General features: G+C 45.0%; 1 protein-coding gene across 1 annotated transcript in view; it reads right to left on the reverse strand.

Moving 5' to 3' along the window:
• Positions 1-15,470, reverse strand: part of ACSBG1 (acyl-CoA synthetase bubblegum family member 1) — a 59,567-nt gene extending 44,097 nt beyond the window's left edge. Inside the window, exon 1 of the mRNA XM_068991467.1 lies at positions 15,346-15,470. Within this exon, the coding sequence (XP_068847568.1) occupies positions 15,346-15,425 (80 nt within the window). The 5' untranslated portion in view covers positions 15,426-15,470. The remainder of the gene's footprint in view (positions 1-15,345) is intronic.
• Positions 15,471-19,237: the final 3,767 nt, after the last annotated feature.

Consider the following 19,237-nt stretch of genomic DNA (forward strand, 5'->3'; position numbering starts at 1 on the left):
GTGGAAACAGTGGCAGACTTTATTTTGGGGGGCTCCAAAATCACTGCAGATGGTGATTGCAGCCATGAAATTAAAAGACGCTTACTCCTTGGAAGGAAAGTTATGACCAACCTAGAAAGCATATTAAAAAGCAGAGACATTACTTGCCAACAAAGTAAGTCTTTGTCTAGTCAAGGCTACAGTTTTTCCAGGACTCATGTATGGATGTGAGAGTTGGACTGAAAAGAAAGCTGAGTGCTGAAGAATTGATACTTTTGAACTGTGGTGTTGGAGAAGACTCTTGAGAGTCCCTTGGACAGCAAGGAGATCCAACCAGTCCATCCTAAAGGAAATCAGTCCTGAATATTCATTGGGAGGGCTGATGTTGAAGCTGAAACTCGAATACTTTGGCCATCTGATATAAAGAGCTGACTCATTTCAAGAGACCTTGATGCTGGGAAAGACTGAGGGCGGGAGGAGAAGGGGACGACAGAGGATGAGAGGGTTGGATGGCATCACCGACACAATGGACATGGGTTTGAGTAAACTCCAGGAGCTAGTGATAGACAGGGAGGCCTGGCGTGCTACAGTCCATGGGGTCACAAAGAGTCAGACACGACTGAGCGACTGAACTGATTCTCAACAAGGGTGCCATGACAATTCAATGTGGGAAGTATTCTTTTCAACAAGTGGTACTGGGGCGGCTCAATATCCATGTGCAAAGGAATAAAGCTGGACACTTTCCTCACACCATACACAAAAAATTAATTTGAAATGTATAAAAGACTTAAATGCAAGAGCTTAAACTGTAAAAATGCTAGAAGAAAATATAAGAATAAATCTATATAGACTTGAATTAGGTAAAACCTTCTTAGCTACGACACCAAAAGTACAAGAAACAGAAGAAAAATAGACAAATTGGACTACATCAAAATTAAATCTCTTTGTGCTTCAAAGGACATCATCAAGAAAGTGAGAAGATAACCCACAGAATGGAAGGAAATATTAGCAAATCATTTATCTGATAAGAGAATTAGCAAATCATTTATCCTGATATGAGAACTCTTGGAGAAGGAAATGGCAATCCACTCCAGTGTTCTTGCCTGGAGAATCCCAGGGATGGGGGAGCCTGATGAGCGGCCGTCTATGGGGTCGCACAGAGTCAGACACGACTGAAGCGACTTAGCAGCAGCATGAGAACTCTAATAATTCAACAAAAAAGAAAAATAACCCAATTGAAACTGGGCAAAAGATTTGAATAGACATTTTTCCAAAGATAAACAAATGGAGAAGAAATGTGTGATGTCCAACATTATCACCTATCAGAAAATGCAAGTCAAAATCAGAAGGAGGTAACACTTCATACCCACCAGAGCGGCTGTATAAAAAAGATGGATACTGGGAATCCCCTCATGGCACAATGATTAGAACTCTGCACCATTACTTCCCAGGGAATGGGTTCAGCCCCTGGTCAGAGAACTAAGATTCCACAAGTGAGGATGTGGAGAAATTGAGCTCTTGTACACTGCTGGTGGTAGGTAATGCAGCTGGTTTGAAAAACAGTCTGCTAGTTCCTCAAAAGATTATGCATGGAGTTATACGATCGAACAATTCCACTTTTACGTTTATATCTGAAATAAAACATATGTCCATACAAAAACTTATACGTAAATATTTATTGAAGCATTTTTCATAATAGCCAGAAAATAAAAACTCAAATGTTCATCAGCCAATAAATGAGAAAACTAACTGTGGCATGTCAATACATTGGAATTTATTTGGCCATAAAAATAATGAAGTACTGATACGTGATACAACATGAATATGAATCATGAAAACATGCTGAATAAAAGAAGCCATTCACAATAGATGATATATCATATCAGATCATCTAAGTGAAACATCCAGGCTAAGCAAATCTATATAGACAAAATTAGATTAGTGGTTGCCTAGGGCTGGGGGCTTGAGGGAAAACAGAAATGCTAATGGCTTAGGGGTTCATTTTGGGTAATGAAAATACTTTAAAATAGACTGTGGTGATGTTTGCACAAATCTAGAAATATACTAAAAATCTTTGGATTTTATACTTTAAATGGGTAAAATTTATGGTATGCAATTTATATCTCAATAAAGCTGTTATATTAAAAAAATTAATGGAGCCTCAGCTATGTAAAACATCAAATATCTTTCAAAATGAAAGTATATATGAGATAGATACAAACAAGGACCTATTGTTGGTACAGAGGACTATATTCAATACCTTTTAATAACCTATAATGGAAAATAGTCGAAAACAGAATGTGTATATATGTATATTTTTTTCATATGTATACACACACATATATGTATAACTGAATCACTTTTCTGTACACCTGAAACTCACACAACATTGTCAATCAACCATTTTCAATAATTTTTTTTAAAGTAAAATGATATCTAAATGAAATATGAGAGTTTTTTCATCAGCACACTTATGTGATGACTTGAAATCATGTCTGCAAATTCTTTACACTCTTCCCATCAATCAATTGTCTTATTCTCCTTTTCTTAAATATGAGATGGCCTTAATGACCAGCTTCTACAATGTAGCAGAAGTGACACTATGTGATTTCCAAGGCTAGCTCATAAAAGGTAATACAGTTTTCACCTGATTCTCTCACAATACATACTTTTTGTATCCCTGACCTATCATGTCAGAAGTCAAGCTACGTTGAAGCCACTATGAAGGAGACCATGTGAAATTAAATAGAGGAGATACTGAGGCTTCCTGGTTGATCCAAACCCCAGCCTATTGAGTTTCACCACCTCAGGCATCAGATATATGAGTAAAGAACACTTGAGACAACCCCAGGCCCAGCCACCAGTTGTCATGTCAAGAAAACACTCAAGCAAAGTATACTAGAGAAGCCCACTGGCGAAACTAAGGTCTCTGGTGAACAGCAAGTGTGGTCAGTTGAAAATGCCCCCTACCTAAATATTCATCTCCTAATCTCTCAGAACTGAATATTACCTTATATGCCCCCCATCCAATAAAGCGGGGGGGGGGGGGGGGGTTGCAGATGTGATTAAATTGAGGATCTTGAGACAAGGAGTTGATCATGGATTATCTTGATGGGCATGAACTCCTTATTGCAAAATTCAGACTTAAACTGAAAAAGTAGGGAAAACCACTAGACCGTTCAGGTATGACCTAAATCATATCCCTGACAATTATACAGTAGAAGTGACAAGTAGTTTCAAGGGATTAGATCTGATAGACAGACTGCCTGAAAAACTATGAATGGAGGTTCATGACATTGTACAGGAGGCAGGGATCAAGACCATTCACAAGAAAAAGAAATACAAAAAGGTAAAATGGTTGTCTGAGGAGGCCTTACAAATGGCTGAGAAAAGAGGGGCTAAAGTCAAAGGAGAAAAGAAAAGATATAAGCATCTGAATGCAGAGTTCTAAAAAATAGCGAGGAGAGATAAGAAGTTTTTCCTCAGTGATCAATGCAAAGAAATAGAGAAAAACAATAGAATGGGAAAGAGTAGAGATCTCTTCAAGAAAATTAGAGACACCAAGGGAATATTTCGTGCAAAGATGGGCACAATAAAGGACAGAAACAGTATGGACCTAACAGAAGCAGAAGATACTAAGAAGAGGTGGCAAGAATACACAGATGAATTAGACAAAAAACATCTTTATGACCCAGATAATCACGATGGTATGCTCACTCACATAGAGCCAGACATTCTGGAATCCAAAATCAAGTGGGCCTTAGGAAGCATCACTATGAACAAAACTAGTGGAGGTGATGGAATTCCAGTTGAGTTATTTCAAATCCTAAAAGATGATACTATGAAAGTGCTGCACTCAATACGCCAGCAAATTTGGAAAACTCAGCAGGGGTCACAGGACTGGAAAAGGTCAGTTTTCATTCCAATCCCAAAGAAAAGCAATGCCAAAGAATGCTCAAACTACTGCACAAATGCATTCATCTCACACACTAGCAAAGTAATGCTCAAAATTCTCCAAGCCAAGCTTCAGCAATACGTGAACTGTGAACTTCCAGATGTTCAAGCTGGTTTTAGAAAAGTTAGAGAAACCAGAGACCAAATTGCCAGCATCTGCTGGATCATCGAGAAAGCCAGAGAGTTCCAGAAAAGTATCTACTTGTGCTTTATTGACTACCCCAAAGCCTTTGACTGTGTGGATCACAACAAAATGTGGGAAATTCTGACAGAGATGGGAATACCAGACCACTTGACCTGCCTCCTGAGAAATGTATGTGTCAAGAAGCAACAATTAGAACTGGACATAGAACTGGTTCCAAATCAGGAAAGGAATATGTCAATGGTGTATATTGTCACCCTGCTTATTTAACTTCCATGCAGAGTACATTATGTGAAATGCCAGGCTGGATGAAGCACAAGCTAGAATCAAGATTGCTGGGAGAAATATCAATAACCTCAGACACGCAGATGATACCACCCTTATGGCAGAAAGCAAAGAGGAACTAAAGAGCCTCTTGTTGAAAGTAAGAGGAGAGTGAAGAAGTTGGCTTAAAACTCAACATTCAGAAAACTAAGTTCATGGCATCCGGTTCCATCACTTCATGGCAAATAGATGGGGAAACAGTGGAAACAGTGACAGACTTTATTTTTTTGGTCTCCAAAATTACAGCAGATGGTGTTTGCATCCATGAAATTAAAAGATGCTTGCCCCTTGGAAGAAAAGCTATAACCAACCTAGACAGCATATTAAAAAGCAGAGACATTGTTTTGCCAACAAAGGTCTATCTAGTCAAAGCTATGGTTTTTCTAGTAGTCATGTATAGATGTGAGAGTTGGAGTATTAAAAAACTGAGTGCTGAAGAATTGATGCTTTGAACAATGGTGTTGGAGAAGACTCTTGAGAGTCCCTTGGACAGCAAGGAGATCCAACCAGTCCATCCTAAAGGAAATCAGCCCTGAATATTCATTGGAAGCTGATGCTGAAGCTGAAACTCCAATACTTTGGCCACCTGCTGTGAAGAACCGACTCATTGGAAAAGACCCTGATGCTGAGAGGGACTGGGGGCAGGAGGAGAAGGGACAACAAAGGATGAGATGGTTGGATAGCATCACCAACACAGACATGAGTTTGAGTAACCTCGGGAGTTGGTGATGGACAGGGAAGCCTGGCGTGCTGCAGTCCATGGGGTCGCAATGAGTCAGACACGACTGAGCAACTGAGCTGAACTGAACTGGATTGCAGTCCCATGTGTCACCAGAGGGAGGTAGAGGGAGATTTGACACACCCACAAAAGAGAAGAAGGCAGTGTGAGCACAGAGCCGAGACTGGAGTGGTATAACCGCAAGCCGAGGGTAGATGCTGGTAGAGGAAAGAAGAGGAAAAAGGAAAGAGGCAAAGAAGAGGAGAGTCTCCCCTACAGCCTCTGAAGGGAGCACAACCCTGCCGACACCTTGATTTTAGCCCCATGAAACTGATTTCAACTTCTGCCCTCTAGAATTATGAAAGAATAAATTTATTCTGTTTTAAACCATTAAGCTTATGGTGATTTGTTACAGTGGCAACAGGAAACAAACACAGCCGATGAAGAACAGAACTTATGAATAAGCTTGGAAGAGGATCTTCCATCCAGATGAGTGTTACCCTGGCTGACATCTTGAGCGTAAGCTCATGAGAGACCCTGAGCTAGAATCACTTAACTAAGTTGCTCCTGAATTACTGACCCATAGAAACCATGAGAGATAATAAGGAATTGGTGTCGGCTTGAGGCACCACAGTTTTGAGTGACTTGTTAAGCAGCAAGAATAACCGCAACATTTTCACTACAAGAAATGCTACAAGAGTTTATTCAGGGAATAATGTTTATTCAGGTTTATAATGGGAATTACCCCAGATGAAAACATAGATCTGCTAGGGGAAGCACACTGATTGAAACCGCCCACCCTGGCCAGGCACCATAGCAACCATTTGTGTGAGTTGTTTTAGGACAAGAGGTCTTGGTAAGGAACATGGAACTAATAAGCCTCCACCAACCAAAAGAGTTCGGGAAAGGTCAAAAGGAGACATCACATGTCTGATCACCTCCCAGAATCCTTCTCTCTGGCATCCATCTTGGCTGATCAAGGCATGCACCACCAGGAAGGACTCTGAGTCAGAATAATTGGCTAAAGACAACCCAGAAACTAATCCCATCACCATAAAACCCAAGACTGCAAGCTATTTGACAGAGCTGTTCTCCTGGATTCCCTTACCCTGCTGGTCTCCTCCTGGTGCCCTTTCCCAATAAAATCTCTTGCTTTGTCAGCACATGTGTCTCCTCAGACAATTCATTTCCTAGTGTTAGACAAGAGCCCAGTTTCAGGCCCTGGAAGGGGTCCCCCTTCCTACAACAGATCTACAAGAGGGAATAAAAATCACTGGAAATGCTAAATATATTAGAAACAGGGCAAGGATATCCACTCTTACTGTCTCTATTCAGCATTATATTGGAGGTCCTAGTCAGTGCACAAGGCAAGACAAATTAAAAAGTGAAATGACTGGAAGCAAGTAGAAGAAATAAAGCTATCTGTTAAAATAGATGACGAATTTGTATGCATAAAAAATCCAAAGGAATCTACCAAAAAAAAGCACTAGAACTAACAAATGTAATTAAGTTAGACCGCAAGATTCAAGGTCAATATTTTTTTTTAAATCAATTGTATTTCTATACAAACAACAAATGATCAGAAAATTAATTACAAAATACAATTTACATAGTATCAAAACACATACAATTCTAAAGAACAGGTTTAGGAAAAAAGTGTGTAAGACATCTACACTGAAAACTACAATTCATAGCTGAGAGAAATCAAAGATCTAAATAAATGGAAATACATACCATGTTCATTGATCAGGAAATTCTCCCCAGTTTGAAACATAGATTCAATTTGTTCTTAGTCAGAATTCCAACAGTCTTTTTTGTTGAGACTGACTCGTTTAGTTGCTAATTCTTATCTGACTTTTTGAGACCCTATGGACTATAACTGGCTAGACTCCTCTATACATGGGATTTCCCAGGCAAGAATACTGAAGTAGGTTGCCATTTCCTTCTCCAGGGGATCTTCCCGAACAAAGGATTGAACCTGAGTCTCCTGCATTGGCAGGCAGATTCATTATCTCTTAACCAGGAAAGTCCCATAACTAGATAATTCTAAATTTTGCATGAGACTACAAAGGAGCTTTTGTGTGGACTTCCCTGGTGCCCCAGTGGCTGACTCTGCACTCCCAATGAAGGGGTCCCAGATTTGATTCCTGATCAGTGAGCTAGACCCCACATGCTGAAACTATTATGGAAATGAGTGGGGGCAGGGAAGGGAGAGGGTCCAGATGCTTGCCCCTCAAAAGCCAATAAGCAGGCCAGATCAGTGGAAAGGAAAGTTTGCTTTATTTGAGGTGCTGGTAACTGTCGGGGGAGGGTGGCAGATATCTGTCCAAAGGCTGACTCCTTCCCCTGACAAGCATAGGGTGAGAGCATTTATAGACAGTAGGGGATGCTGTTACATGCAGAAACAATATAGTCATCTCTAACAGTCATCTTCAATCGGTTATCAGCGGTCTGACTAGCATCATCTTGGTTGTTTTAGGTAAGATTAGCCTTCAATTCTGGGGTGCACTTGTTCTCATTTTTTTTGTGGTCAGTTTTCAGAATTGTGGCAGCTCAAGTCCTGGGCTCAGTCTGGTCATCGAGCAGTTAACTTTGCCACCTGGTGTTTTGGTATCTTTAAGACAGCTCACACGATATGGCTCAGAATATTATCTACAGCCCTTGAGAAAGAACTAAAGGTCCTTGACTTAATAATTACATTATTATTATTATTTAGTCTCCTTAGACTGTTTTCCTTTGTTTCAGTAATTCTCACTTCTCTGGTTAAACTTATTCTTTGACAAAAGTTTTCCACAGACAAAAGGAAGGCAAAGAACATGATGGGGGGTTGGGGGGGCAAAGACCATACAGTCCTGCTCTGTCTCAAAACTAAGAGTTCGAATGACACAACTAAAGATCCTGCCTCCCTCAGCTAAGCTCTGGTGCAGCCAAATAAATAGATAAAAATAAATATTAAACAAGCAAGCAAACAAACAAACAAAACAAAGGAGCTATTGTGTTATTAACCCATTATACTACAACAAGCATCCCCAAGTGTAGTGACTTTAAAAAAATAGGCATTTATTATCTTACAGTTTCTCTGGGTCAAGAATCTAGGCTTAGCTGAGTGCCTCCGGCTCAAAATCTCTCATAACGTTGTCATCAAACTGTCAGTCTCAGCAGAAGGTTTAACTCATGGGGTTGTGGGCAGAAGTCAGTTTCTTGCAGGTTGTTGGGCTGAGGATCTCAATCCCTCACTGGCTGATGGCCAGAGGTCTCCCTTAGGTCTTTGCCACCTGGGCCTCTCCCTCAGAGAAAGTGAGAAAATGAGAGAAAGCAGTAAAAATGAAATCATGGTCTTTTTATAACCGTACCTCTGAAGTGAAATCCCATCACTTTTGCCATATTCTGCTTCTTAGAAATAAGCTAGTAGGTTGGTCCCCATCCAAGGATATGGAATTACACAAGAATCCAAAAGGCAAGAGTCACTGAGGAACATCTTAGAGGCTGTCTACCGCACCCAGGATAGCCAAAACAATCTTGTTTATAAAAAAAAAAAAAGGAACAAAGTTGAAAGACAAACACTACCTGATGCGAGACCTAGTATAAAGCTATAGTAATGAAGACAGTGTGGTATTGACATAAAGATAGAAAAATAGTTTAGTGGAAGTAAATCCAGAAATAGACTCATACATGTAGCAAGTTGACTTTTTTTTTTAAACAAAGGGGCCATAACAATTTAATATAGAAAAAAAAATCATTTTCAACAAAGGGCATTTGAAGAACTGGATAAATATGTTAGAAAAAGGAAAATATTAATTTGGAATGGATCATGGGCCTAAATATAAAAACTCAAACCATAAAACTTCTCATAGAACATAAAGAGAAAGAGTTCTATGTGTTCATAGAGGGACTGATATCAAGAATTTATGGAGAAATCTCTACAAATCAATAATAAAAGGTTTAATAATAAAAGCCCAATTACAAAATGGGCTAAAGTTTTGGATAGATACTTCACAAAAGAAGATGCAGAGATGGCCAACAGGCATGTGAAAATATGTTCAACATCATTATCAGGGAAATTTAAATTACAATGAAATACCACCATTCACTCACCAGAAAAGCTATAATTGAAAAAGAGTAACAATAGATAATGATGACAAAGATGTGGAGCAACAGAAACTTCTTGTGAGGATGCTAGGACCACTTTGGAAAACCTCTGGTGGCTTCCTTATACACGTATTTGTTGTTCAGTCACTAAGTCATGTCCAGCTCTTTGCGACCCCAAGGACTGCAGCATGGCAGGCTTCCCTGTCCTTCCCTATCTCCTGGAATTTGCTCAAACTCATGTCCATTGAGTCGGTGATGCTATCTAACCATCTCATTCTCTGCTGCCCCCTTCTCCTTTTGCCTTCAATTTTTCCCAGCATCAGGGTCTTTCCCAATGACTTGGCTCTTCACATCAGATGACCAAGGTAGTGGAGCTTCAGCTTCAGCATCAGTTCTTATAATGAATATTCAGGATTGATTTCCTTTAGGACTAACTCATTTAATCCCCTTATATGTATACCTATCTTTTGACTGACATGGAACAACAGCCTGGTTCCAAATAGGTAAAGAAGTACGTCAAGATCGTGTATTGTCACCCTGCTTATTTAACTTCTATGCAGAGTATATCATGCGAAATGCTGGGCTGGATGAAGCACAAGCTGGAATCAAGATTGCCGGGAGAAATATCAATAACCTCAGATACGCAGAGGACACCACCCTTATGGCAGAAAGTGAAGAAGAACTAAAGAGCCTCTTGATGAAAGTGAAAGAGGAGAGTGAAAAAGTTGGCTTAAAACTCAACATTCAGAAAACTAAGTTCATGGCATCTCACCCCATCACATCATGGCAAATAGATGGGGAAACAATGGAAACAGTGACAGACTTTATTTTGAGGGCTCCAAAATCACTGCAGATGGTGACTGCAGCAATGAAATTAAAAGATGCTTGCCCCTTGGAAGAAAAGTTATGACCAACCTAGACAGTATATTAAAAAGCAGAGATGTTACTTTGCCAACAAAGGTCCATCTAGTCAAAGCTATGGTTTTTCCAGTGGTCATGTATGGATGTGAAAGCTGGACTATAAAGACAGCTGAGCACCAAAGAATTGATGCTTTGAACTGTGGTGTTGAAAAGACTCCTGAGAGTCCCATGGACTACAAGGGGATCCAATCAGTCCATCCTAAAGGAAATCAGTCCTGAATATTCATTGGAAGGACTAATGCTGAAGCTGGAACTCCAATACTTGTGTCACCTGATGTGAAGAACTGACTCATTAGAAAAGACCCTGATGCTGGGAAAGATTGAAGGCAGGAGAAGGGGATGACAGAGGATGAGATGGTTGGATGGCATCACCGATGTGATGGACTTGAGTTTAAGCAAGCTTTGGGAGTTGGTGATGGACAGGGAAACCTGGCGTGCTGCAGTCCATGGGGTTACAAAGAGTTGGACATGACTGAGCAACAGAACTGAACTGATCTTTTGATACAACAACCTAGAGACTACTCCAAGGAAATCAGTATATGTGTCCACAAAAAACCTTATACAAGAGTGTTTGCAGTAGCTTTATTCATAAAATCTCCAAACCAGAAACAACCCAAATCCCCTCAACAAGAGAACGGATAAACAAATTGTGGTATAGCCACATGATGGCATTCTACCCAACAGTAGAAAACAACACTACTACTGAAACACTTCACAGTGTGGAGGAATCTTGTAGACACTGTGATTAGTGAAAGGAATCAGGCATAGCAAAGCACATACAGTGGGTTCCATTCGTATGAAGTTCAAGAGCAGACAGAACAGTGGCTTTCCAAATCTAGTTATTTAAGGATGAGTGGGGGTGAGAGTCGACTAGAAGGAAGCACAGACAACATTCTGGAGTGATGAAAATATTCTATATTTCTATTGAGTTGTTGATTACATGGGTATATACTTTTTGTCAAAAGCCATCTAGTGAAAAAGTTGCTTCCATTAATAAAAAACACAACCCATTACATTTTGCAGATGTAAATTCTTCTGTTACAGCTTCTTGGGGCTAGAGTCCAAGCTAGGTCCTAGATGTCCTTCACATGGTCACAACCTTTGCAGTTTCCAAAGTACCTTCTTAGCCCTGACTTCAAATGTTCCTCACAGGCTCCTTTGCAAGGAACCAGGGCTGCCTGTGGAGGAGGGCTATAGGGCCAGGACCTAGGGGGCACGCCTAGAACCAAATGTGATACAGGACTTTCTCCCACCACTATCCCTGTCTTTTGCAGGGACAAAGAGTTAAGTAAGTGAGTTCCTCGTCCCTGGAGGTATTCAAGTCAGAGTAGGTTGATAATATGTGAATATTGGGTTAGACTCAATGACCTAAAGAAAAACTTCACTGGCCAGAGAGGCTGTCAATAGGGAACTTGCCTGGGGACAGAGTGAGTCAGCTTCCGGTTCAGTGTTCTGACTTCAGGCCAGCTCGGGTTCTGCTGTTCCCAGTTGGCGACTTTGTAGCCCCTGCAAAAACCCAGCACTGGCCTGGGTTGACCTGAAGTCATCCAGATCTGTATTCATGTGTCCGGGACAGGGTTATTTTGCCCCAGGGACTCTGATTTCTGGGATGTGCTCTGCCCTTTATCCTAAGACTCCTGACCTTGCCTCCCAGTGGCACTTATAATATACTCCCATGTCCTCTGGGACAATATGTATTCAACAATAAATATTATATATTTTTGAGTTTGAAGACTACACTGCTGTTATTTATTTTTTAAAAAATTTTGGCCATACCAGGAAGCATGTGGCATCTTAGTTGCTCAGCCAGTGATTAAACCTGCACACCCTGCGTTGGAAGAGCAGAGTCTTAACCACTGGGCCACCAGGGACGTCCCAACGAGAGAGAATCTTCAATAGATGAACGGATACTTACAGAAACCGATAAACAGCAAAGAATCCAAAATGTGAGAAAGACAGTAATTCTACTAGAATAACCATTTTTTGTATCATGGGGAAGTGAGGGGAGGGAAGTTGGGAAAACGAAGGTCCTGGCTATTCCATATTCTCAAGGATGCCTGTATAATTTCCATAGTATTTATGATTATTTGTTCCTCCCAGACTTGCATACCCCAGAGATGGGGAGCTCACTCCCCACCATCCACAGGAAGCTTTAGCAGTGAGAGCAGCCTTCTTCACCAGGCTTGCAGCAGTCTTCTGTGCCTGCCCCACACCCCTGACTCCAAGGGGTCTCCTTTCTGCACCCAGTCTTTGAGCAGATAGAGCTGGGAAAGGCAGCTGGGAGTCCAGGAGTACGGTCAGTTCAGAGTTCACTGTCCTCCCCTGGGCCACACTCAGCTCTGCAGGTTCCCTTCCTCTGGCATCTGCCTCCAGCCCACCCAACTCCAGCCTGTATTCACGGCTGCCAGAGCCGCCTCCACAAACTAGGCTCCTCTCCTGCTTCTGATGCATCCACGCCTCCCAAGTCTCCTCTTTGCCTCTTCTGACTCTGGTCGCCCCTAGTCTGGCCACACTGGCCTATCCAGACCTAGCAGTTAGTCTGGCCCAATCTAACTGGTCTGATGGCCACCTTAACTCTTCCACAGCCACACCTTCTGTCCACAGAATGCCCCTGCCTGCCACCAGGGCATCTACTGCCCTTCAAAACCAGAATGAACTGTCTCCTTCTCTGGTTCTTTTAAAGTCCTTCCTCCAATTTGGGCTTCTTCCAGCTCAGGGAGGCAGGTGTCTCTACTGGACCAAGAGTTTAACAGGACTCTGGACATATCCGATGGGTACCCCTGACGGACGGCACAGTCTACAACTGTGGCCTCAAGGGACACAGAGCACAAGCTACCAGGTCAGCATCAGACCTGCCCCAGCTCCAGCCCCACAGAGGCTCCTTCCTCCCAGTCCTGCAAGTGGTGTGAAACAAAAGGGAGCTCATTTGGGTGAGCCTGGCATGCAAACCCTTCTCTGTTCTCTGTCTCCAGCTCCCTGACCTCCGGCCTTCCTTCCGAAACCCTGGGAAAGGGGAGAGGGGACAGATAAGGCCTCTCCCAGACTATCGGAGGAGTGCAGACCCACCCTCCCCCAGGAGCAGCAGCCTGCCAGGGGCCACAAGGCCCGGGGAGATGGGCAAGCCTGAGATGGAGCCCTGTGCCCCTAGGGCCGGCCTGAAGGGGCGAGGAGCATCACAGCCGTGGTAATGGCTTCTGACTTTAGAACATGTTAAACAAGGGTTCAAAGCTCCTTCCTCATAGCGATTCTGCAAGGCCTACAAGGGTCACTGTGCCTGTGAGGGGTGGCCCTTGTGCGTTTGGAAGCATTTCATACACAACAGCTGATAGACTCTGCACAGATTTTCTGCAAAGTCAACAGAAGTGAGGCTTTGTCTTCCTTTGAACAGAGAGTGATAACGAGACTCAGGGAAGCTAAACAACTTACCCAAAATTGCTAAGCAAGAAAAGAGGGGGACTGACCTTCTGAGTTTTCTGCCCTCTCTTCCCTCATAGGCCCCCTCATACACCTACCATTCCCTGCTCTGCCTCCCTTTCACAGAGTCTGCAAAAGAGGCCCCCGCCTCTGTGAGCCCACTCCCCAGGGTGAGGGGGCTCCAGCCAGCCCCCTTGAATCCTATTGACCCTCTGCGTGTGGCCCACGTCCAGGGAGGGGCTGGACCTCAAGCTCATGGAGGCTTTGCAGGTAAGGTGCCTCCACTTCTGTGAGGAAAGGAGCCCATTCTGGGCTCTCTGGAGACCCAGGGCAGGGCCCAGACCCTCAGCCTCGGGGTGGGGGTGGGGGTGGGGTCCTCTGTCTATCCGTCACATTGACATTTCTTTCATTTACTCCCTCTTTCCTTCCTCATAACTCCCATGAGAACAATGGGCATTCACTGTGCATCTCAAGCACCGGCAACTTCTCCCCAGAGGGCTCAGCCCCTGGCATTTCTCCCTTGACCCTCTCCCCTTCTGCACTGCGCACTGCAGCCAGCCAGACCTCGCCCCTCCCTGCGTTCCGCATCTTTCTTTGCATCTTCTCACCATCCCAACGCTGTTCCCTCTAGCCGCACAGCTCTTCCTCTGAATGTCAGTGCCCTCCTGGCCATCCAAGGCCTGTCTGATGTTCCGGACTTTCCTGATGGTCCAGTGACTAAGACTCCAAGCTCCCAAAGCAGGGGCCCTGAGTTCAATCTCTGGTCAGGGAACTAGATCCCGCATGCTGCAGCTAAGGGTTCGCATGCTGCAACTACAGATCCTGCATGCCACAACTAAGACCCGGTGCAGCACCCCGCCCTCCCAGAACAAACAAAACAGGCCACTGTTAGAAGCCCCTCTCGCCTCCTCTGGGCCTGTACCCCTCCTGGGCACAGATCACAGGCATCTGGAGGTCTGTGTGTCTGCCTTCTCCCTGCCCTCTTGCTGGGGAATCCTGGGGCCAGGACTGGGTCCCAACTTCTCAGGATCCCCCATCCTTGAACGGGGAGGGCCCAGGCCAGAGTGGGCACTGGTGATGACTGACAAATTGAATCTGCCTCCTCTGGATCACAGGTTGCACTCAGTCGCTCAGTCATTTCTGACTCTTTGTGACCCCATTGGGGTGTGCCCGCCAGGCTCCTCTGTCCATGGGGATTCTCGAGGCAAGAATACTGGAGTGGGTTGCTATGCCCTCCTTCAGGGGATCTTCCCAACCCAGGGATTGAACCCAGGTCTCCCACGTTGCAGGTGGATTTTTTACCAACTGAGCCATCAGGGAAACCCAGATTAGTAGAACACATACAGCAGAAGGGCTTTAGGGAAACTTCACATCTTGCATTCATGTCCAGACAGGGAAGCTGCAGCCCAGAGAGGGGCAGGGACCCACCAGGGTCACACAGCAAGCTGGAGCTGGACTCTTTGGCTTTCCCCTGTCCTTGTCTGACATTGACCCCACATGCCAAAGTTCCCCCTTGAGAAGACAGGGAAACACTCTTATTGTCTGCTAACTTCTTCCTCCATCCAACTGCAGCCCCCACTCACGCCCTCATTCTTCGGTCGAGCCCCTCTGGGCCACGCAGGGAGCACACAGGTCCCACTCCAGGGCTTGCCCCATTTCGCAACCATCCAGCCCCTTTCTTTCGTTTCCTAGATGAAGAGACTGAGGCTCAGAGAGTGAAGCAGCCTGCTCAGGGTCACACAGCAGAGTCAGGTCCAGAGCTTGGCCATGGGCTCAGTGGGCAGAGACCCGACCTCCGACTTACCTGGTTCCCAAGTTTTCTTGGGTGGTCCCCAGGCTTGCATCCAGCAGGCTCTCCTGCGGGGCTGCTCTGCTGTCCGGCATGCTGGGGTTCTAGGGGGGACAGCTGCGTCCAGCTCCAGAACTGTGTGGCACCAGCCTCGGGCATCTGCCAGAGAGAGCGGTCTCCCTCAGCCTGGGAGGTTGGCCTTGACAGGGCAGGGGGGCGGGCCTGGGGCCGGGGGGAGGCGGCGACCGGAGTGGCCCAAAGAGAACCATTTCCTCTCCATTTTTAGAAACTCAAAACACTCCTCAACGGTGAAATTGCTCAAGATTAAAACTTTCCTTTTCTTTGTGGCTTTGTTTTCACTCAAGACGAGAAGAATTTCAATGAAGCCAGTGTTCTTTTTCATGCAAATCTGCTCTGGTTCTCCCAGGAAGTCTGGCCAATGGGCTCAGGGCTTCTGGGTCCCCAGAAAACCTCCTCACTGGCTTTAAGAGGCCATGTCAGAGCACAAGGGGTTCTCAGCACCAGTCTGGATTAAGATCCTGCAGTAGCTGCTAACTTCACCCTGCAAACCTGCCTCACTGTCGACACAGCACCCAGGAAGGGGTTTTACCCTCTCAACCCACCTCCCCCAGGCTCTGCACTGAAGGCTGGAGCTCTGAGCAGGACCCGTGGCTCTTGCCCTCAAGGAACTCCAGTCTGGGGGAAGGAGAGAGACATTGCCAACACTGAGGACTTCAGCATAGTTGACAGGAGCATTTGCATGGAAGCAGATGTAATAAGGGACCCAGGAGCATGACCACCAGGGCCACCTAGTAGAAGTGTGGATCCGCTCCTTCAGTTAAAGGAAAGCAGGGTGTTGATGGTGGGTTTGCAAGCATCTGTAAACAAATGTGGGAAATTCACATACGGCAGGGCGAACTGAGGGCTTTCTCAGAATACCAGGAATCTCCCTTGGGTAGTCCTTGCCAGAACAAAGTACCATGAGCTGGGTGGCTTAAAAGAGAAATGTATTCTCTTGCAGTTCTGGAGGCCAGAAGTCTGAAATTAAGGTGTTGGCAAGGCCCTGCTCTAAAGGCTCCAGTAAAGAATCTTTCTTTTTCTCTTCCAGCTTCTGGTGGCTCCCAGCAATCCTTGAAGTTTCTTGGCTCATAGCTGCATCTGTCCAATCTCTGCCTGAGTCTTCACATGACTGTCTTCCTGCTCTGTGTCTTTGCCCCTATATCCCCTTAAGGATGAGAGTCATCAGACTAGGACTCATCTTCATCCAATATGACATCATCTTAAAAAATTATGTCTCTAAAGACCTTATTTTCAAATAAGGTCACATTCCGAGGCTGTGGGTGGGCATGACTTCTGAGGGAACATGATTCTGCTGAATATAAACTGTCTACAGGAGGCATTAGTGGAGATTCCTGCGAGATGTCCCCAAAAGTGGTTAGTAGTTTCAGCTAGGTCACAGGTAATACTGTCTTAACTGGTGGATGCAGGTGGCTGAGAAAGAATTTGTCAGCATTCATGAAAATTCAGGGTGTGGACCCCAGGGTGCCGTCTCCCAATACATTGAAACACTAAATACATTAGACAGGAGGCCTGAAGTCTGGCTTTGAGGCCTGAATCTTCCACTCACCTCTTCTCCCTGTGACCTTGGGCAGGCCTCTGTCCCTCTCTGGGCCTCAAATTGACTGTTTGGATCACAAGGGTGATGGCTTGGAGGCTGGCCAAGGTGGCTACCAGCTCTAGCTGGACATGAGAAGGTGATGGGCCAAGTCGTGCTCATGGGCTTACTGGGTACCCCAAGAAGGACATCATTGTGAGTGCTAAGTGGTGAGCCTCCCACCTCCCCCGCCGCAAGGGGATACTGAATCAGAGAAAAAAGACATCTAATTCTTAAGCTCAAAAGCTTTGGTTAAGATGAAAGCCTGAAAAGGTTTGGAAAGATGTGCAATGTGGCAGAATAAATTCTCCCTCCCCCAACCCCAACCCTCAGATTCTTAGGGATCTTGAGAGCTGAGAAGGGAAGAAACTTCAAAAAGGAAGCCAGACCCTGAGTGGGGCTCGGAGAGGAGCTCCCTAGGGTACATTTCCTGTGCAGTAAGAAGGGAAGAAGTTAGTAGGGCCTGAGGCTTCCCAAGAAAGTGACAAGGCCCTGCAGTATGCGGCGCAGGCTGCCGAGGAGGAGGAGGCAGGGCACCAGAACCAAGAGGGCCTGGGCAGCCCCCCTCAGTGCAGCAACGGAGCAAGGGTCCACATGAGCAGAGGGCAGGGTCAGCACGCTGGCCACAGAGGCTGATGGGGGAATGGGTACTCAGTGGGTCCAGCAGGAAGAGCTGATCCCACCTGAGGCCCAAGACCACAGATCTCATCCAGAAGTGTTGGGACAGGGAGCAGCAAAGTCTGAGTTTGCTGAGCTTTAAAAACAGTTGCCTAACTTCACTTGAAAAAGTGTCTATAACCACGTGCTGGTTAGTCGGCCTCTGCCACCGGATTCCCTCTCCATGGGCTCGGTCCCCCGGGAGCTGACCTGTACGGGCATCTCCAAGGCCCCTGGCCTCTGGTCGAGTTAGGCCTATACAGACAGCAGCGGAAAGGAGGGCCGATAGAAAGAGGTTGGGAATTCGATTCCTCCTGCTCTCTCCCCGCTGGCTGCAGTTTTGGCAGCAGCTTCCTCTTGGTCCTGGCAGCTGAAGGTCCTGTCTGACCTCCTGCCCAGACGGCTTGGGACCTCAGGAGTGGTCCAAGTCGCTGCTGTGGCTTTCCCATCCTTCGCGGCCCCTTTACTCTGCCCTCCCCTCTCTAACTGCCCTTCTGAGTGGGCCATCTCTTTCTTATGGGGACCCTCACTGATAAAGCAGGAGCATAAAGTGTACAAAGGGAGTTGACTGTTTAACGGGCACAAAGTTTCCTTTTTGAGGTGATGGAATGTTTTAGAAATAGATAGAGGTGCTGGCTACACAGAATGGTGAATGCACACCATGGTGAGGTGCACTATAACACAGAATTGTGCACTTTAAAATGGCAATGCTACGTGAATTTTTTCTCAATAAATTCTTTTCTTAAAAGAGGCACAGAGAACTTCACAGTGAAAAGCATGAAGTTTCCTTCCATCCTTCTCCCTCCTTTGCTCACCCATTTCTTCTCCCAGAGCCACCACTGTTAAAACTTGCTTTTGCATCATTCTAGAAGTATTCTAGGGGCTTCATCTGTGGCTCAGAGTTAAAGAATCTGTCTGAAATGCAGGAGATGCAGGTTCAATCTCTGGGTTGGGAAGATCCTTTGGAGGAGGGCATGGCAACCCACTCCAGTATTCTTGCCATGGATGGAGGAGCCTGGAGGGCTGCAGTCCATGGGTCACAAAGAATCATGACTGAAGCAACTGAGCACAGAAGTATTCTAGATATTTACAAATGATAACACAGTATACAGTTTTGTATCTTGTTTCTCATACTTGACAATGTTCTCTGGAGAACCTTTCCTATTGTATTGAGGGCTTCTTAGTGCTTTTGTTGGGATGTACAGCGTTCCATGGATGGTCTGGCCGGGATGCATTTAATCTGTCCTGTGCAATGAACATCGAGGTTGTTTTCAGTCTTTTGCTAAAACCATCTTATTTCTGCACCATACACACTCGAGTTGGTCTAGCTCTAAGATAAATCCCTAGAAGTGGAACTGCTGGGACTCGACTTAGTTTAAACCGGAAAATGACAGTTTTTTGTGTGTGGAATGGATACATTAATTATTCTGTCATAGGAGGAAGTGGGAAGAGATTTTAAAAATTCATGGAGTTACAGAAAAATAAAGTTTCAATTTTGCCCAGTTTGTTGACTGGAAATATCTCTTCCTTCTGTGTGTGTGTGTGAGGCTAAAATGTTTTATTCATCAGCTGGAGGGCTCTCCTCTTGCTTTGGCT

This window comes from Capricornis sumatraensis, chromosome 19, assembly GCF_032405125.1.
Source record: "Capricornis sumatraensis isolate serow.1 chromosome 19, serow.2, whole genome shotgun sequence".
Taxonomy (NCBI): domain Eukaryota; kingdom Metazoa; phylum Chordata; class Mammalia; order Artiodactyla; family Bovidae; genus Capricornis; species Capricornis sumatraensis.